The sequence below is a fragment of the Eubalaena glacialis genome, chromosome 8 (genome assembly GCF_028564815.1).
Source record: "Eubalaena glacialis isolate mEubGla1 chromosome 8, mEubGla1.1.hap2.+ XY, whole genome shotgun sequence".
NCBI classification, from domain to species: domain Eukaryota; kingdom Metazoa; phylum Chordata; class Mammalia; order Artiodactyla; family Balaenidae; genus Eubalaena; species Eubalaena glacialis.
In genome coordinates this window covers 76,937,095-76,958,362 of record NC_083723.1, presented here as the reverse complement: position 1 = coordinate 76,958,362, position 21,268 = coordinate 76,937,095, and the positions used below count along the sequence as shown (strand labels likewise).

The window sequence follows — 21,268 nt, the reverse complement described above, 5'->3', positions numbered from 1 at the left end:
GAGATAGCGCTGTCCACCTAACGATTTGCCAAGAATTCAGAATGAATGCTGACAAGCCTGGAATGGTCTCAGAACATGGACACTGGTGTATGCTTGCTGATAAATGGGAAACTGATACAGCCTTTTTGAAGAGCAGTATGATCATATGAATCAGTATATGATTCCCACTTCTGTATATTCTAAGAAAATAATCAGATATAATTAAATATCTAAGAATATGAATATTCACTACTTTTTTTTAGCAAAACATTGAAACAAATCTAAAAGTCCAACAACAGATGAATGATTCAATAAATTATGGCTTATCCATAGCATGGAATTGTTTTACAGTCATTAAAAATGGTGTTTTAGAAGAATTTTGAATAGCATGGAAAAATATTTATGTTAACTGATTAAGCAAAGCATTCAACTATACAAACATTGTCAGCTATATGGAGAAAACACTAAATGAAAATACTCCAAAATATAAATGGCTGCTATTTCTGGGTAGTGGGATAATGGATGACTTTTGTTTCCTTTATAATTTTCCTATAATAAACACAATTGTTTTACCAGAATTGGAAACGATTTTTTTTTTTTAGAGGTTTTCTGGCTTTATTTATTTATTTATTTATTTTTGGCTGCGCTGGGTCTTCGTTTCTCCGCGAGGGCTCTCTCCAGTTGCGGCAAGCGGGGGCCACTCTTCTTCGCGGTGCGCGGGCCTCTCACTATCGCGGCCTCTCGTTGCGGAGTTGAGGCTCCAGACGCGCAGGCTCAGTAGTTGTGGCTCACGGGCCTAGTTTCTCCGTGGCATGTGGGATCTTCCCAGACCAGGGCTCGAACCCGTGTCCCCTGAACCGGCAGGCAGATTCTCAACCACTGCGCCAGCAGGGAAGCCCTGGAAACGATTTTTTTAAAAGACTTTAAAAGTTTTTATCAGAACTTGAAGTGCTTCTATAAAGAGTTTAAAAGTAACCTGCTCTGGGCATAGCAATCCAGTTTCCAGTTTTATTCCAAGTGCATATAAGCTACGAGGAACTATCCTTTGATTAGGAGTATGAAGACCTCCCCATGAATAAGGTCCACGAGTTTTAGTGTTTATAATTTTTGGTACTTCATTTAGCTGCTCAGAATTCTTTTTATTTTCTGACTTCAGCCATAATCTGGATAACTGAGATTAATAGTATCATGGCGTACTTGCTCAGTAAGGTGGATTTTTTTTTTCCTTTTTAATAGTAAAATAAAATGAAAATCCTTATAAGGCAACCAGACTTATTTCCCTTTCAGGACCCATTCTCCCAAGCGGAGGGGAAGCCAAGTCCAAAAGAAGAACGTGCTTGCCGGCCCCGTGCCCCAAGTCCGGTAACGTCAGCTTGTGGAACATCCTGAGAACTAACATCGGGAAGGACCTGTCTAAGGTGGCCATGCCGGTGGAGCTCAATGAGCCCCTCAACACGCTGCAGAGGCTGTGTGAGGAGCTGGAGTACAGCGAGCTCCTGGACAAGGCCGCCCGGACGCCCAGTGCCCTGGAGAGGATGGTGAGCGCGCAAGCCGCCCCTTCACCGCAGGCGCGGCGGCCACTCACAGGGCCCGGCAGAGCCAAGACGGGCACAGCCGGGGCTCCTGTCTCTCTGGCTCCCGTCTGGATTGCCCGTCAGATCGGTTCATTTCCCAGCCACCTCCGCTTCCCCTCCGCCTGGCTGCTTTCAGTCACTTGGTCAGGAATTGCCACTGGGGGCGGCTTCCCCGTGACAGCTGCGGCCTGGGGGTAGTTCTGCTTTGTGGTTTCCTCTTTCTCCAGGACCTTCCATGGGATTGTTCTGATATTGCCTGGCTGGAAGACATGTCTTGAGGGCTGTCTGAGTATTTATTTTTACTACCCTGAGTGGATAGAACTTAATTTTTGGAGCTGGTTGTTTTGTTTTGTTTTGTTTCATCCAGGGTAAATTTCCCTTGAGAACGTTTTTGTTTATTTTTGGAACTGTCCTATCAGCCCCTCAATTTTTAGAAAATATCATTCACTCACAGGCTTCACATCAGAAAGATTCTTCTCCCCCCCGCACTTCTTTTTTTTTTGAATTAATTTTTATCGGAGTATAGTTGATCCCACACACACACTTCTTATTTTATGGAATAAGTTTTTTTAAAAAAACCCTCACCCTAGAAAGATTAACCTTCTGTTCTCTACTCAGTATCAATTCTAATCAAGTGATGGGGCTTCTGATGAAGGGGTCTCCAAGTATTTCTCATCCTTCCCCTGTCTTGTGGGGATGGGGTTAGGGGTACCTTAGTGGCAAGACTGGCCAAATCAGCCCTTTCTGTGACTGTGGCTATTCTTCAAAACTGAGTGTCTCTTCCTCTTTTTGCCTCCTGGTATGTTACTTGCTCAACAGAAAGGTCATTGTGTGGGATGCTGGGACATGAGTGTCTTCCCCCAAATGCAGCATCTCTGCCCTAAGCATCTGCTGATTGGCTAAGTGGGACAGCACGCCCCCAGCCTCAGGGACCCAGCTATACATCACCGTCTCATTGTTGGAGGACGCCGTTGTTTTCTAAATTGTACACATTCTGCAGTTTAAACCCTCATTAAAACTTCAATTTCTTCAGTGATTTGAGGATTAAGGGAAAATCTTTACTGGTTGAAAGAGACATGCCGTCTCATCCCATACTGTCTCCTGGGACTTCTCCCATCAAAGAGCTTTTCTTTCTTGATACTAATGATAATCAGAGTAGGAGAGAAAAACAAGCTGTTTATTTTTTGTCTTCTTTGTTACTCTTCCCCAGAGAATTTCTGTGAACAAAGGGAGGCAAATAGCTGCCAAGGCAAGTGTTAAAAGGTATCATTCGTGGGCAGTGCTTTTCTTTAAAGAAAATGATTGGCTCTGAAGATGAAAGCATTCTTAAAAGGTGTTTCATTCTTGTAGCAATTTAGAGACCCTTAGGATGTCAGCTGATTGAGTGGTGTCATTGACCTTGAGAAGAAGTTTGAGGAAAGGCACCAGTACATTAGGAAGGGAAAGTTCAGGAAAGAATTGAGAACGAACCTAGCCCATGGATTGTGTTTACTGCTCTGAGTATGAAGGTCAGCTCTACCCCTGCAGAGATTCTCTCTCATATTGTCAGCCCACAAGGAGGATGCTTCGTTTTGCCTGCTGCCTCCCTCCTTTCTCCCCCTACATCATGAATGATACCAGGTTCTTTTATAAATGTGTTATATGTTAAATTGTGAAGGTGATTCAAGGTTGATTCAGCATTCCATGTAGACGTGTGACCTTGCTGTTTATCAGGTAACAGGCATCTGAGGAAACAGAGAGAGGAACAGATAACCCAGGTTTCAAGAACAGACTGAATTGAGCACAGCAAATTGATTTTCATAAGCTCTCCAGCTGCTCTAGAGTGAGCAGCTTTAGTGTGAGGTGGTAAGGTGGGACCAGTTTGCAAAAGGCTGTTGAAAGTTATGTGACTAAACATTTATGAAAGGCACACAGCTTTTTTTTTCCAATATAAGAAACTTCATGAAATGAGCTGAGAAGAGGAAATATTGAGATTATTATTCTGTATTAGAAAGGAAAATTTGCTATTGCTACTTAGGTTTAATTTTTTTGCCCTTTGCCCCTCAAAAGACCAAAAAGGATACAGACACATCTCAGAGATATTGCGAATTTGGTTCCAGACCACTGCAGTAAAGCAAATATTACAATAAAGTGGGTCACATGAATTTCTTGGTTTCCCAGTGCGTATAAAAGTTATGTTTATACTATAGTCTATTAAGTGTACAATAGCATTATATCTAAAAAAAACAAGGTATACACCTTAACTTAGAAAATACTTTATTGCTAAAAAATGCTAACCATCAATGCACCAGAGCCTTCATTGAGTGGTGGTAGTAACATCACTGATCACAGATCACCATAACAAGTATAATAATAATGAAAAAGTTTGAAATAATGTGAGAAGTATCAAAATGGGACACAGAGACATGAAGTGAGCAAATGCTCTTGGAAAAATGGTGCCAATAGACTTACTTGATGCAAGGTTGCCACAAACCTTCAATTTATAAAAAAAGAAGTTTCTGCAAAGCACAATGAAGTAAAGCACAAGAAAACGAGGTGTGCCTGTACTGTGGCTCTTTGGTGCCCTGAAAGGGGAACTGTGGAAAAGGCTGAGACCCTCACAGCCAGGGCCATTAAAGGATTTTGCTCATTTCGTGTTCACCTATAGTTTTCCTTCCTTTTCCTTTTTGAGTTTTCATTTTTCCTCCCAGAAAAGCAGAACTTCTTAAAAGGCACTGTGCTCTGTCCCAGGCTCAGGAAATGACTCCCACAGATTTCTTTGGTCAAAATGAGGGGGTTTTTTGGTTTCTACAATATCAAATTTTGAATGATTAAACTTAGGATGCTTATTCCTGAATTTTTTTTATATTGGAGTAGAGTTGATTAACAATGTTGTGTTAGTTTCAGGTGTACAGCAAAGTGATTCCAGTTATACATATAATACATGTATCAATTCTTTTTTAAGCCCTTTTCCCATTTAGGTTATTACAGAGTATCGAGCAGAGTTCCCTGTGGCTTATTCCTGAATTTTGAGGGGAGTTTAGCTTTTTTAATACTCTTCATGCCTCTCCTCCTCAAAAGCCTTAGCACGGCCTCAGGATTCTCAGATAGTGGCTGGTTTAGAGGGACTGATTCACCATCTTGAAAGCCTCTGCCCACTTGCAGGCATCAGACCAAATGGACAATCTGAAAAGGTCTGGCCCACTTGTGCCTGGGCCAAAATGAACACTATTTAAACCTACAACTTGAAACCAGAGTCGGTTTGGGTGTCTTTAAACCAGGGACAAATCTTTGGCTTTTCGAGATAAACTGTAAAGAGAGAAAGAGAGGTTTTATTTTGTTTATGTCTTTGTTCGTAAAAATAAATTTCTTGGTGATGGAGAAATAACCAGGTTCTCTCCGCTCTCGCTAGGTGTACGTGGCAGCCTTCGCCGTGTCCGCATATGCATCTAGCTACTTCCGCGCTGGGAGCAAGCCCTTTAATCCAGTTCTTGGAGAAACATATGAGTGTATTCGTGAGGACAAGGGCTTCCAGTTTTTTTCAGAACAGGTGGGTATACACCCTTTTTGTTTGTTGGGAGAAGTTGCTTATGCCTCCCATTAAATGTGCTTTTGAAATATTTATATTCCACCTTTCACTGGCTTCAAAGCAACTGAGATAATTACAGTGCCTTTACACATAAAGAGAGGGATCAGTTTCCTTCTACTGAAACCTCTCCGCCACCCATGGGCATAAATGCGCGAGCCAGGCTGAGCCTCGTTTGTCCATATGCATTGTCAGAGCCCTTCCTGTTGAAAGTCGTAGTGGAGAGGGACTTCTTTTTTTAAATTTTATTTTATTTATTTTTTTATACAGCAGGTTCTTATTAGTCATCCATTTTATACATATTAGTGTATACATGTCAATCCCAATCTCCCAATTCATCACACCACCACCCCTACCACCCGCCGATTTCCCCCCTTGGTGTCCATACGTTTGTTCTCTACATCTGTCTCTCAATTTCTGCCCTGCAAACCGGTTCATCTGTACCATTTTTCTAGGTTCCACATATATGCGCTAATATACAATATTTGTTTTTCTCTTTCTGACTTACTTCACTCTGTATGACAGTCTCTAGATCCATCCACGTCTCAACAAATAACCCAATTTCGTTCCTTTTTATAGCTGACTGATATTCCATTGTATATATGTACCACATCTTCTTTATCCATTTGTCTGTCGATGGGCATTTAGGTTGTTTCCATGACCTGGCTATTGTAAATAGTGCTGCAATGAACATTGGGGTGCATGTGTCTTTTTGAATTATGGTTTTGTCAGGGTATATGCCCAGTAGTGGGATTGCTGCGTCATATGGTAGTTCTATTTTCAGTTTTTTAAGGAACCTCCATACTGTTCTCCATAGTGGCTGTATCAATTTACATTCCCACCAACAGTGCAAGAGGGTCCCCTTTTCTTCACACCCTCTCCAGCATTTGTTGTTTGTAGATTTTCTGATGATGCCTATTCTAACTGGTGTGAGGTGATACCTCATTGTAGTTTTGATTTACATTTCTCTAATAATTAATGATGTTGAACAGCTTTTCATGTGCCTCTCAGCCATCTGTATGTCTTCTTTGGAGAAATGTCTATTTAGGTCTTCTGCCCATTTTTGGATTGGGTTGTTTGTTTCTTTAATATTGAGCTGCATGAGCTGTTTATATATTTTGGAGATTAATTCTTTGTCCATTGATTCATTTGCAAATATTTTCTCCCATTCTGAGGGTTGTCTTTTCGTCTTGTTTATGGTTTCCTTTGCTGTGCAAAAGCTTTGAAGTTTCATTAGGTCCCATTTGTTTATTTTTGTTTTTATTTCCATTACTCTAGGAGGTGGATCAAAAAAGATCTTGCTGTGATTTATGTCAAAGAGTGTTCTTCCTATGTTTTCCTCTAAGAGTTTGATAGTGTCTGGCCTTACACTTAGGTCTTTAATCCATTTTGAGTTTACTTTTGTGTATGGTGTTAGGAAGTGTTCTAATTTCATTCTTTTACATGTAGCTGTCCAGTTTTCCCAGCACCACTTACTGAAAAAACTGTCTTTCCTCTATTGTATATCCTTGCCTCCTTTGTCATAGATTAGTTGACCATAGGTGCGTGGGTTTATCTCTGGGCTTTCTATCTTGTTCCATTGATCTATATTCCTGTTTTAGTGCCAGTACCATATTGTCTTGATTAGTGTAGCTTTGTAGTATAGTCTGAAGTCAGGGAGTCTGATTCCTCCAGCTCCGTTTTTTGCCCTCAAGATTTCTTTGGCTATTCGGGGTCTTTTGTGTCTCCATACAAATTTTACGATTTTTTGTTCTAGTTCTGTGAAAACTGCCAATGGTAGTTTGATAGGGATTGCATTGCATCTGTAGATTGCTTTGGGTAGTATAGTCATTTTCACAATATTGATTCTTCCAATCCAAGAACATGGTATATCTCTCCATCTGTTGGTATCATCTTTCATTTCTTTCATCAGTGTCTTATAGTTTTCTGCATACAGGTCTTTTGTCTCCCTAGGTAGGTTTATTCCTAGGTATTTTATTCTTTTTGTTGCAGTGGTAAATGGGAGTGTTTCCTTAATTTCTCTTTCAGATTTTTCATCATTAGTGTATAGGAATGCAAGAGATTTCTGTACATTAATTTTGTATCCTGCAACTTTACCAAACTCATTGATTAACTCTAGTAGTTTTCTGGTGGCATGTTTAGGATTCTCTATGTATAGTATAATGTCCTCTGCAAACAGTGACAGTTTTACTTCTTCTTTTCCAATTTGTATTCCTTTTATTTCTTTTTCTTCTCTGATTGCCATGGCTAGGACTTCCAAAACTATGTTGAATAATAGTGGCGAGAGTCAACATTTTTGTCTTGTTTCTGATCTTAGAGGAAATGCTTTCAGTTTTTCACCATTGAGAATGATGTTTGCTGTGGGTTTGTCATATATGGCCTTTATTATGTTGAGGCAGGTTCCCTCTATGCCCACTTTCTGGAGAGTTTTTATCATAAACAGGTGTTGAATTTTGTCAAAAGCTTTTTCTGCATCTACTGAGATGATCATATGGTTTTTCTTCTTCAGTTTGTTGATATGGTGTATCACATTGATTGATTTGTGTATATTGAAGAATCCTTGCATCCCTGGGATAAATCCCACTTGATCATAGTGTATGATCCTTTTAATGTGTTGTTGGATTCTGTTTGCTAGTATTTTGTTGAGGATTTTTACATCTATATTCATCAGTGATATTGGTCTGTAATTTTCTTTTTTTGTAGTATCTTTGTCTGGTTTTGGTATCAGGGTGATGGTGGCCTCATAGAATGAGTTTGGGAGTGTTCCTTCCTCTGCACAGTTTTGGAAGAGTTTGAGAAGGATGGGTGTTAGCTCTTCTCTAAATGTTTGATAGAATTCACCTGTGAAGCCATCTGGTCCTGGACTTTTGTTTGTTGGAAGATTTTTAATCACACTTTCAATTTCATTACTTGTAATTGGTTGTTCATATTTTCTATTTCTTTCTGGTCCAGTCTTGGAAGGTTATACCTTTCTAAGAATTTGTCCATTTCTTCTAGGTTGTCCATTTTATTGGCATACAGTTGCTTGTACTTGTCTCTTAGGATGCTTTGTATTTCTGTGGTGTCTGTTTTAACTTCTCCTTTTTCATTCTAATTTTATTGATTTGAGTCCTCTCCCTCTTTTTCTTGATGAGTCTGGTTAATGGTTTATCAATTTTGTTTATCTTCTCAAAGAACCAGCTTTTAGTTTTATTGATCTTTGCTATTGTTTTCTTTGTTTCTATTTCATTTATTTCTGCTCTGATCTTTATGATTTCTTTCCTTCTGATAACTTTGGGTTTTGTTTGTTCTTCTTTGTCTAGTTCCTTTAGGTGTAAGGTTAGATTGTTTATTTGAGATTTTTCTTGTTTCCCGAGGTAGGCGTGTATAGCTATAAACTTCCCTCTTAGAACTGCTTTTGCTGCATCCCATAGGTTTTGGATCGTCGTGTTTTCATTGTCATTTGTCTCTAGGTATTTTTTTATTTCCTCTTTGATTTCTTCAGTGATCTCTTGCTTATTTAGTAACGTATTGTTTAGCCTCCATGTGTTTGTGTTTTTTATGTTTTTTCCCCTGAAATTGATTTGTAATCTCATAGCGTTGTGGTCAGAAAAGATGCTTGATATGATTTCAGTTTTCTTAAATTTACTGAGGCTTGATTTGTGACCCAAGATGTGATCTATCCTGGAGAATGTTCCATGCACACTTGAGAAGAAAGTGTAATCTGCTGTTTTTGGATGGAATGTCCTATAAATATCAATTAAATCTATCTGGTCTGTTGTATCATTTAAAGCTTGTGTTTCCTTATTAATTTTCTGTCTGGATGATCTGTCCATTGGTGTAAGTGAGGTGTTAAAGTCCCCCACTATTATTGTGTTACTGTCGATTTCCTCTTTTATAGCAGTTAGCAGTTGCCTTATGTATTGCGGTGCTCCTATGTTGGGTGCATATATATTTATAATTGTTATATCTTCTTCTTGGATTGATCCCTTGATCCTTATGTAGTGTCCTTCCTTGTCTCTTGTAACATTCTTTATTTTAAAGTCTATTTTATCTGATATGAGTATTGCTACTCCAGCTTTCTTTTGATTTCCATTTGCATGGAATATCTTTTTCCATCCCCTCACTTTCAGTCTGTATGTGTCCCTAGGTCTGAAGTGGGTCTCTTGTAGACAGCATATATATGGGTCTTGTTTTTGTATCCATTCAGCAAAAGCCTGTGTCTTTTGGTTGGAGCATTTAATCCATTCACATTTAAGGTAATTATCGGTATGTATGTTACTATGACCATTTTCTTAATTGTTTTGGGTTTGCTTTTGTAGGTCCTTTTCTTCTCTTGTGTTTCCCACTTAGAGAAGTTCCTTTAGCATTTGTTGTAGAGCTGGTTTGGTGGTGCTGAATTCTCTTAGCTTTTGCTTGTCTGTAAAGCTTTTGATTTCTCCATCGAATCTGAATGAGATCATTGCTGGGTAGAGTAATCTTGGTTGTAGGTTCTTCCCTTTCATCACTTTACGTATATCATGCCACTCCCTTCTGGCTTGTATAGTTTCTGCTGAGAAATCAGTTGTTAACCTTATGGGAGTTCCCTTGTATGTTATTTGTCTTTTTTCTCTTGCTGCTTTCAATAATTTTTCTTTGTCTTTAATTTTTGCCAGTTTGATTACCATGTGTCTTGGGGTGTTTCTCCTTGGATTTATCCCGTATGGGACTCTCTGTGCTTCCTGGACTTGGGTTGCTATTTCCTTTCCCATGTTAGGGAAGTTTTCGACTATAATCTCTTCAAATATTTTCTCTGGTCCTTTCTCTCTCTCTTCTCCTTCTGGGACCCCTATAATGCAAATGTTGTTCCATTTAATGTTGTCCCAGAGGTCTCTTGGGCTGTCTTCATTTCTTTTCATTCTTTTTTCTTTATTCTGTTCTGCAGCAGTGAATTCCACTATTCTGTCTTCCAGGTCACTTATCTGTTCTTCTGCCTCAGTTATTCTGCTACTGATTCCTTCTAGTGTAGTTTTCATTTCAGTTATTGTATTGTTCATCTCTGTTTGTTTGTTCTTTAATTCTTCTAGGTCTTTGTTAAACATTTCTTGCATCTTCTCAGTCTTGGCGTCCATTCTTTTTCCAAGGTCCTGGATCATCTTCACTATCATTATTCTGAATTCTTTTTCTGGGAGGTTACCTCTCTCCACTTCATTTAGTTGTTTTTCTGGGGTTTTATGTTGTTCCTTCATCTGGTACATAGCCCTCTGCCTTTTCATCTTATCTATCTTTCCATGAATGTGGGTTTTTTTTCCCCACAGGCTTCAGGATTGTAGTTCTTCTTGCTTCTTCTGTCTGCCCTCTGATTGATGAGGCTATCTAAGATGTTTGTGCAAGTTTCCTCATGGGAGGGACTGGTGGTGGGTAGAGCTGGCTGTTGCTCTGGTAGGCAGAGCTTAGTAAACCTTTAATCAGCTTGACTGCTGATGGGTGGGGCTGGGTTCCCTCCCTGTTGGTTGTTTGGCCTGAGGCGACCCAAAACTGGAGCCTACCCAAACTCTTTTGTGGGGCTAATGGCGGACTCTGGGAGGGCTCATGCCACGGAGTACTTCCCAGAACTTCTGTTGCCAGTGTCCTTGTCCTCATGGTGAGACAGAGCCACCCCCTGCCTCTGCAGGAGACCCTCCAACACCAGCAGGTTGGTCTGGTTCAGTCTCCTATAGGATCACTACTCCTTCCCCTGAGTCCCGATGCGCACACTACTTTGTGTGTTTCCTCCAAGAGTGGAGTCTCTGTTTCCCCCAGTCCTGTCGAAGTCCTGCAATCAAATCCCGCTAGCCTTCAAAGTCTGATTCTCTAAGAATTCCTCCTCCCGTTGCTCGATCCCCAGGTTCGGAAGCCTCACATGGGGCTCAGAACCTTGCCTCCAGTGGGTGGACTTCTGTGGTAGAAGTGTGTGGGGAGGGACTTTTAAAGCACGAAGCATTTGCCTGACTGCAACTTAGAGATTTAAAGTGTGCACCCTAGCTTGCTGAATCATCCTTCTAGAGCAGGAGCACCCCCATCAGAAGGGGCAGCACCAAATAAACACATTATTCTTGATTTTGATTTAAGAGTAATCATTCATTCGTGTATTTATTCATTCCATCCATAAATATTTCTCGAGACTGTACCACCTGCCTGTCACTGTTCCAGGTGCTGGGATACTGCAGTGGGTGGGAGCTGGGGGCAGACAAGAACGCCTGTCCCTCATCCAGTGGAGGGACATACCTTATGCTTACGCAGCCTGAGTTCCCTGTGGAAGTTCCACAAGACCCTTCCCACCTGAGTTAGCAGAGAATAATATTCAAGAACAGTATCTCTGGAGCCAGCCAGCCTAGATTCAAATCTCAGCTCTCCCTCTCACTAGCATTTAGAGCACTTATACTCGAAGTATAAAGTGTTATATGAAGGTTTGTTGTCATTATTGACGTATGACAGCATGGTTTGCGGTAGTGGAATGTTGGGGACATGGAAAACCTCTGTCAGTAAGGAATTGTTCAGCTAAAATAGAGTGCATCCTGCCTGAAAATAAAGACCATTTTTCTCCCATCTGGTTAAGGCAGCACCTGAATGTGTCTACCCTCTGTATATCCCTAAATGTCAGCCTGGGAACATGAAACATCATTGATACATTTCTCCCCTCTCAATTCTTAGAAAACTGAGGAAAAAGGGATGGGTTGCTAAAACAGTATTTGCCTTCCGTTATCTTGCTGCCTTCTTTATCAGTGGACTGGTATTAAGGGAGTAGGAAGGGGAGAGTGGTGTGGCTGAGAGACTTATGAAGATGGTGGTTGTAACTGTGAATTATGAGCAGCCTTCTCTGAAACTCAAAGGAAAATGACTATACAATAATCCCAAAGCACATTTTCAATCGCTTTCCAGTTAGCAGCTAAAACGAGAAATTAAACACTGATATTAGGGCGGTAGGGGGTTAAATCAGTAGTTAAAGGGTAAGATAATCTGATTCAAATTCAACTGGGTTATTTAAATACTAAATCTAAAATGGAATGTGAATAAATGAAAATATAATTTGGTTACCATGGTATTACATGCACTCATGTGAAAAAACAAAGGCCAAAAATAGCTCCAAACTACAGCAGACAATCAGGACAGGATGAATAGGTAGACGAAAAGAGTAGTAACGTGAGCTTGTGTAAAGCTGAGCTTCAATCCCACAAGCCCTTGATGGGGCAGGGCTGATTCAGGATCTGCACGTGGTTCCACTGTGGTGGCAGGGAGAGAGAAAGCAGAGCTCCTGGGCTCATGTGCACAGAGACGGAAAGAGCATTACATAACCTAGTCTTTAGTTACATGAAATGGATCCCAAGGAAATAAGCAAGAAAGAGATCTGGTCATTGTTAGTAGCGTAGGGCGTGCTGGGTGTAATATGGACCTGCTTTAAAATCCTAACCCCACCACTTCGTGTGTGGCCTTGTGTGAGCTACTTAAACTTTCTGAAACTCAGTTGTTTCATTATCTGTAAAATAGGAATGATCATGCTTAGCTCATAGGTTGCAGGAAGGCTAAGTGAAATAACACATTGATATATAAAGCACATTCAGTACCTGGTTGTTGCTCTTATATTTAGAGGCAACTCTTAAAGTGCTTTTTAATACACAGTGTTAAGAACATTTAGAGGAGTGTTGAAATAAGATATGCTATATCTACTCTACTGATTCAAGTGGTTTGAAGGTGGCATAACGTCACTGGTGAGTCTCTGACACAAAGCCAGCCATGAGGCACCCAGAAGTCCTCACAGCTGGCTTCACCATGGGGATACCACCAGTCCTGATCATGAGGAAGCCACTTCATCTGTCTTGAATTTAGCCTTATGGGCTAGATAGTTGATTCTTTAAATATACCTGAGAATGGATGAGCCTCTCAGGGACAGAATCACACTAGCTAAGGTTATGAGAGACATTATGTAAACCAGAATGCTACTATATGCCTTTAGCATGAAAAATAGACCTGCCATGGGGACCAGATGGCTTTGTTCAGGCTGACCAGTGATGCTTTCCCCATAGACTACTTAGGAAGACAAAATTGTAGTCATCAGGTAAGTGTACGGTGAGAAGGAGAGGTGTCTATTTAATTCAATGTGGCAGGCTGTCCACTGCCGCAGAAGTGAAAAGGGTTTTGACCAGGGCCCTCTGTTCCCAGCCCGCAGGAGAAACATCAATTCAGCCTCCCGCACTCCCTCTCTCGCCCTTGTTGGTTATGCTGACCTGGCGACCCGTTGTGCATGAAGGCTTTCTGATTTAACACATCTAAAGAGAGTGCCAGAGCATTTATTCTGTTTCATGCTGGTACCTGCCAGTCTGGCTCCTCCTGCTTCTGTCCCAGGAGACGTTCTGTTATGGAGACAGCATGACTCTACCCTTGTCCATTAGGTGTAGGTGATGGACTTCCGCTTTCAGAGTTTGGGGCTTCTTTGCTTTCTTGTATCTCTCTACAATGAGTAGAGCTTGCTGAATGACTAACATAATAAACTGAACAGGACCCCAAATTAAGATTTTGGGGTGGAATTTTATTCTAAGGAGGACATTGATGGAAATCATCTCTCCAAGTGAAAGGACCTGGAAAGAAACAAAGATAACTCAGCTTTTCTACTGAGTTTTCTAGACAACAGAGTCAGGTGATTTGGAAAGTGATGTCTATCCCTTTACTCCAAGCCCTTAGGTTTTGTGGCTTGTGGTTTTGGTGGGTGTGGGGATGTTTGGAGTCGTAGGTGATTAAGGAAGTTGAAGTAAGTGCTACTGCACAGAGTTCAGCTACGTGGAAGCTTTGCCCCCTTTACCTTGTATCTCACCTAGAAGACCCAAAAATGCAGGAGGAGCAAAATGACTCGTGCAGTCAGAAACGAGAGAAAGCATTTGCTGTTCAAGTTTTCCTCCTAACAATTAACTAGTATTATGCTTGCAGGGTGCTTTATGCTTTTCAAACTTGTGCAGGACCTTATTTGATCTTCGCAATACCGCTGTGTGGCAAGTGGGGTGAGGTTCAGTTACAGGTGAGGAAACCGACGCCTAGGCCCATCAGCGCCTTCCAGTGGCCCTCAGCTGCACCCTCTGTTTCTATTCCAGCATCCTCTCTCCCTCACCTTTTTTTGGTGTCTCTTGTGTGGGTTTAGTGCTCAGAGCTGCTGGAGTCATCAGCTGCCGATGTGAAAACAGCCTTTTGTACGCTGTTCAGACTATGGGGTTTTGCCTCTCATTGTCACGTAAACCTTTCATCCTCCAAACTCACGTAGGACTTTGTTCTCAACTCCCATTGTGGGCTGGGCAGTGGCCTTTGTGAACAAGGAACATTCAGGAATCCATCATAAACATTCCCGTCATATGTGCTAACCTCTGACTGTTCCACCTTCTCAGGGGAGGAGTTTCCTTCTTTTCCAAGGGAATCCAGAAGGAAAGGACTTCCTTTCCCTTGTCAGGGACCGAGGATCCTGCCTGCAGGTTCTTCCTCCTTGGTTCTCGGGCAGCCTGGGTGGAGCTTCATCAGGGACTGGACGGGTGAGAAAACTCATTTCAGTTTGCTCTGCTTCTGTGTTTTGTACCTTTGGGAACAAAAGTACAAAAGTTGGTGTCTATAAAGGATAAGCAGTTAAGCTATTGTCTAAAAGTGGCTTTTCCTAATTACCTGGAGCTTCAGTTGTCAGGTCACTGTTCAAGCCATTTTCACCATTTACCCACCCAGCCACTGCTGTTGAGTTTCTGACAGAAAACTGAGCAGAGTTATTGAGTTACTAAAATGTAAGAGATTCAAATGAAGTCTTTTTTCTTCTGCTTCATGGGCTTAGCCCTTCTTCCTTTTCTGTTACTCATCAGAACTCTGAACAAACATTCTTGGCTGGATTTAAAAATACCATACTTATCACTTCCCCCCGTGCACACCCACATCACCCGTCTGAATAGTTCTTTTATCTACTAGTAGGCAGGGTTATTTACTTCTGATTAAGGTGGCAGCTTGTTTAAAGACATTATCGGGAAATTCAAGCTGTTCAAATAAAATAAGGAATAAATCAACTGTAAGGTGACTAAACCAGTGCTTCTGCATTTCTAGGTCAAGTCATTACTTAATGTAGTTTTTGGTTTTTGTTTTCTTTTAAAGAAACCGTGTTATTTATCAAATAAGTGCTTAACTCTGCACTTAGGGGAAGAGAAAATAATTGGCAGCTGTATTCTCCCCCAAATCAGGCCAGTATCCTTGGCATCCTCCTTAATAGCTTTCTTTTATAATCCACATCCTATTCATCAGCAAATCCTAGGATCTTCCTTCCAAAACCAGCCATTTTCACTGCCACCCCACTGGTGCTGGCCACCAAGCCCAAGCCATCGGCATCAGTGACTGGGCTTGTTGCAACAGACTCATCAACTGGTCTCTTGTTTCCATAGCCAATTCTGCACTCAGCAGCCAGAGTGATTGCTCTAATGATTTCCCCAGTCACTTGGAATCAAATCCCAAGTCCTGGCTATGGCCCACAAAACCCTCCAAGATGCCACCCCCAGATGTCATGCCTCCTCCCACTTTGACTCATTCAGCTTTAGCCATGCTGGCCTTTTTGCTTCTCCTAAAACATATCGGGCATTTGTCAGCCCTGGGTAGTGGCTGTGTCCTCTGACCTGGACATACTTCCCCCAGCTATCCCTGTGGTTAACTGCCTTATTTCTCTTAGCCTCAGAGGTTTCTATCACAGAGTCCTGCCCCTACCACCCTGTCTGATATGATACTTCCACTCACCATCCCCCATCCTCCATCCTCATCCTTGCTTTATTCTCCTTCATGTGTTACTACTGACAAATTATCTGCTTATTTGTTTAATAGTCTGTCTCACCCACTTCTGCACTAAAATGTAAACTCCAGGAGGGTAAAGATTTTTGTTTCTTTTGTTTCTCATTGTATCCACAGTGACTAAGACAGTGCCTGACACATCACAGGCAATCAGCAAATGTTTGATGAATGCCTTGGTCCCCTCCATGGGTGATTTTTGACCTGCCACTTGTTCTCTTTTCCACAAGCAGCGCTTCATGGTTAGAGACGCGTCCAGAACTAGGAGGACTCTATAGTTATGTCTCTGGACAGCTGCAGAATTGATGTACTTAAGGGTTTATTTTTCTAAATCTGAAGAAGAAAAACCTACAAAATACACAAATATTGAAATGCACTCTTGACCCATATTCTCCTCTCCTTACCACCCACCTCATATAAAGTGCATTCTCAAAGCATAAATCAAAAATGATTAGGTCAGGGTGAAGAAAGACCTCAGATACACAAATAAATTACAAGAATTCTTAACTACCATGGGAACTCATTGACTTTGGGATTGTAGAAAAAAAGATACATATAAATATTTGCACAATAAAAACCATGTAAACTAATTTCCTGAATGTTTGAGAATCCTTACCAGTCAGAAATTGCTCTTATTTGATTGGAATGGAGAGGAAGTGATAGAGAGAGATACTAAAAAAACTAGTCTAAAGTGGCTTTAGCTAGCAGGCTAACAGACAGTGTCTACTGCGGGGCTGAATCAGTTCAGACTCAAAATCTAGTGCCTTTCTATGCCTGGGTTACAATGTAATGAGAAGAGAAACTCAACCAAATCCCGTACTAGCAAACACAGGTTCGATTGTGCACATTATTCTCTATTCCAGTAGATTTTAGAGAGATTACCGTCAACAAAGATTAAATGGTTAACTGTGAATTACCCCTTTCCATGGGTATTAAAATTAATCAAAAACTTAATAGAATCTTCTCCAGTTGGCTGGCATCCACTGCCGCCTCTGATGCTAAGATTCAAAGAAAACAGATGTTAGAATGATAGCATTTTGAAGCCAGAGGGATTCTCAGACCTCATTTTACAAAGAAATAAATGAGAGAGAGGTTGGAAAGGTCAGACTCAGAAGATTCCTTCTCCAAGTATCCATGAGATGGGACCTTAATGGTGTGCTGAGGCTTTGGGGAGGGAGCCCAGCTTTGAGAGCAGCCTTTGAGGAGCAGCGGAGGCATCGCAGGAAACAGCATTGGATTTGAAGTCAGAGGACCTGGGTTTAAAACACTACCCTCATCACTGATTAACTGTGTAACATTGGGCAGGCTCTTCACTGGAAAGAACCCGTTTCCTAATTTATAAAATAAGGGTAATGAAGGCACAAGGTGACCGTGAGAGCTAAGTGGAAATACCACTCATGACAAAAAGTTAAAATTTAATCTCTGCTTACTCCATACCAGCGTATGATCCTGGCACTTTCCATGTGTTGTCTTTTTGGGTTTGCAAAATCAGTGGTACTAGCCCTATTTTACAGATGAGGTAATTGGGGCCCAGAGGGTTTTAAAACACACTCAAGGTCATACAGCCAGTAGATGATATTGCACAGTTAGGTTCTAGATCTGTGGGACTCCAGAAGCTCTCCTTCACTCTCTGACACTCATGCAGCACGTGGCAGAGGCTTCAGAAATGTTTCGTGAATAAATAAGCTGTTGTAAGGAAATATATCAAAGAAAAATAAGGCATCAATTTAATTTCCCTAGAAAGCTTTGTAAACTTCTGAAAAGCCATGTGCACCAAATAAATCACTCCAAAAGGCCTTTTTAAGCCAGAAAGAAATAAGCCAAATCACTGATATTTCAATGTTGAGATTAATACATTCAGAAAACATCCCTTGGACCCCATCTAAAGGCACTTTGCTAAGCATTGATTCATTAATCTGGCACAATCATTTTAAAAGGTCAAATTAGCATTTTATGGGACATATGTATACTTTATGGTATGATAGGCTTTCTTTTATAATTCATATGGACAGTATATTTATCCTTGTATTATGGGATTTTAAATTATTACAGAAGAGTTTATAGTTTTTATATATTGTATTTTGCTTTGATGTTTATATTTAGCCAGACTTATAAAATGCCAAATTCTTGATAAAGGCTGTGATCTTTATATTTTTTACTACATAATTTCTGTGGGAATGAATATGATCTACTTTATAATAATCTACTTTAAAATATGCCTACATTATGGGGCAGGGGAACATTCCATAGCTCCTCTCCCCTCCACTGGGGGGTGGATAGGGCAGGTGGAGTGAAGAAGTGAGGGGTTGGTATTGTCTTGCCCTAATTTAGTTTTATATGATCCTGAGGTTTAAAAGTTAACTCCACTGTTTCTGTTGAGAGCTAGTGGGAAAAGAAGGGAAAACGGGTATAGTGGTTTGTGATATAAAGTATCTTCAGGGGGTTGGACTGAAAAAGAAGACGATGAAGGAAAGCAGAGAGTTGCATTTTAGGAGTGAGGTTTCTAAGTCTGTGTTTGAGCTGAAAAGCCCATAGGCACGGGGAGGGGGCTCACATTCTCAAGAGGCCTCTGAGAATTAAGACCATCAAGGGAGGATAAGTGTGCACCTCCCACCTCATATTGGATGTGGGATTTACGTTCATCAAGATCTGAAAGATGCCTGCCCTGTTGACATCTTTGTCCCTACTTTTCTCCAAGCCAAGCTGGTACCATTGCACTCCCATCAGTTGAACATGTGTGTGGCGTGACTCACGATTATCCTGTCCCTGCCGTTCCCCACCTGGAGGAGGGCCACAGAAGTGGTTCTTAAACTGTGTTCCTCACTGCAGTCTAGGGTCCAGAGCAAGGCGAGTGGTTGTGGATTGGTCATCCCCACTTCCTGCCACACCTGTTCACCTCAAGCCGGGCTTTGAGTATATTGAGTTCTTGATAAGATATGTTTGAAAACAGGGTGTGGCTGCTTACGGATTTTTTTTTTTGAAACTTTTCTGAAAACCATCTGTAAACCAAAAATGCTGGGTTTTACCTCTACTTCTTCCCTATCAGTGTGTTTGGGAAACGTTACTGTTACTTAGTCTTTCTAGTTTCAGTCTCCTCATATGTAATATGATGGCTTTGGCCCAAATGCCCTAAATGTAAGATACCTTTGCTAAGAACCAGCTAAGTCAGAGAAATTTCTGGAAACACCGCTAGCAGCATTACTCTGGTTTTACTAATACTGAATTATGATAACAGCACATATACTGCTCTCGTGCCTTGCATGTTACTGAGATAATGAGGAAATTAACTGAGGAGTCATTTTCTCTTTAGCTTCTTCATTAGTGAATAAAACAGAAGTAATGACCTCAGTGATAAAAGGCAGGGAAATGAGCTACAGTCTCTGTTACACGGGACTCTCTTTTCTAGAATGTAATTGCATAGTTACTCAAGATATTTTTATGAACAAAGAATGAACAAAAATGAACAAAAATTTTTTCTTAGCAATTGACTAACATTTCTTCCATAATTGTTTAGCTCTTTTTTTATAAAAACATTCCTTTTTAAAAAAAACTATCTTGGATTCGTTTTCTTGTCAGTGATTTAAAAAGTGGCTGGACTATGTGATGCACAGTTTTCAAAAGAGTAAAATCTGCTGAGCCAAAGAGCATTTGTGTGTTGCTTAGGAATATTTACGTAACATTTAAAAGGTTCTACTATTTGACATCTTAATTAAAACATTTGTGGGTACTTTCAGAATAACATTGATTTTGACCTTGGTAGCTAATGTCAGATTAGATGATTTATAAGTGGGCAGCCCTTGCATCTCTGCTTTTGTTTTCATGTCTTTCAAAACACGTCTCTACCCTCATCACTCACCACTTGGCTGCTTTTTCCCCAGGCTTCTGGAGGCTTCCATTCACAGGCTTTTTCGTGACAAATTTGAGCAAGACAGAGCTGACTATGTCAGGAGCACCCTCTTGAGGACAGACTTATTGAAGGGAAACTAAACAAGTTTCCATTCAGTTAGACGCTGCAATTGTATTACATCTCAGTGCAAGGGAGAAAGAATGGATTTCATGAGACACAAAAGTTAATTTTTTGTTTTTTCGCCTTTGTTTCCATCAGGTCAGCCACCATCCACCTATTTCTGCATGTCATGCTGAGTCTGGAAATTTTGTTTTCTGGCAAGGTAATGTGCTAATATATTTGACTTCTATCATTTTGTGTAATGGTATAATTTATTTTATTCAGGAACTACTGTAAATGCTTGTTAAGATCAAAAGTGGGCCCTGGACTTGGGCCTTATTGGAAGAAACTTGATGTTTCTTGATGTTCTTGCCTCTCACCTCTGAACAATAACTGCCATTTGTCGACTTCATAATTCAAGATTCTGGAGGATAATTTAGTTGTTCTCTTCTTTTTTTTTTAATTTTTTTAAATTTTTAAATTTTTTTATTTTTATTTATTTATTTTTGGCTGTATTGGGTCTTCGTTTCTGTGCGAGGGCTTTCTCTAGTTGCGGCAAGCGGGGGCCACTCTTCATCGCAGTGCATGGGCCTCTCACTATCGCGGCCTCTCTTGTTGCGGAGCACAGGCTCCAGACACGCAGGCTCAGTAGTTGTGGCTCACGGGCCCAGTTGCTCCGTGGCATGTGCGATCTTCCCAGACCAGGGCTCGAACCCGTGTCCCCTGCATTAGCAGGCAGATTCTCAACCACTGCGCCACCAGGGAAGCCCCAGTTGTTCTCTTCTTTAAAAATCCTCAGTCTTTGCCTGGGCCACCACCATTGTTTATTGCTATAATTCTTCCTTTATCGCATTCCACGGCCATTTGAAATGCCTCATGTATTTCAAGACATTAAATATTTACAGTTATTTATCAGATTCTAGACAGCAGAGGGTTCTTTTGCTTTTGAAAGCTTTAAATTTTATTTCTGAAATTTTACGTTGCTGACTTTTTTTCAGTTTGGGGTTGTTCCTGTATTCAGTTTATTATATTTTGAATTTGGGAAGGGATGGCTTGCTCTGAAGAATAAATAAGGCTGCAAATATTTCCTAAATGGATTAATTAATTTCGTTAAATTATTTATTCCAAAGTCAGAAGGTGCTATAGAAAGAAAATTTGAGCATCCCAGGTTTTTGAACAATGAGCACTTGTTAGTTTTTTAAAAGATTTTTCTCTGCTAACTGGTTAACACCTGATTTGCCACACTGCCTTTTTCTTAATGCATCTATAAAATTTAAAAGATAAGAAAGAGTATTTTGTGAAAAAACTTCCTTCCCCCATTCCAGTTCGTAGCCATCCAGTTTCTCTCTCTGGACGCAATATTACCAGTTTAGGTTACAAGTACCATGGTTTCCTTTCTGAGTCTTTGCTACTAAAGTT

General features: G+C 40.7%; 1 protein-coding gene across 6 annotated transcripts in view; it reads left to right on the top strand.

Annotated features, from left to right (window-relative positions):
- Positions 1-21,268, top strand: part of OSBPL3 (oxysterol binding protein like 3) — a 205,539-nt gene that overhangs the window by 167,431 nt on the left and 16,840 nt on the right. For all 6 annotated transcript variants that reach the window (XM_061198599.1, XM_061198598.1, XM_061198595.1 and 3 more), the window contains 3 exons: positions 1,267-1,517; positions 4,945-5,082; positions 20,009-20,072. In XM_061198599.1, the coding sequence (XP_061054582.1) occupies positions 1,267-1,517; positions 4,945-5,082; positions 20,009-20,072 (453 nt within the window). The remainder of the gene's footprint in view (positions 1-1,266; positions 1,518-4,944; positions 5,083-20,008; positions 20,073-21,268) is intronic.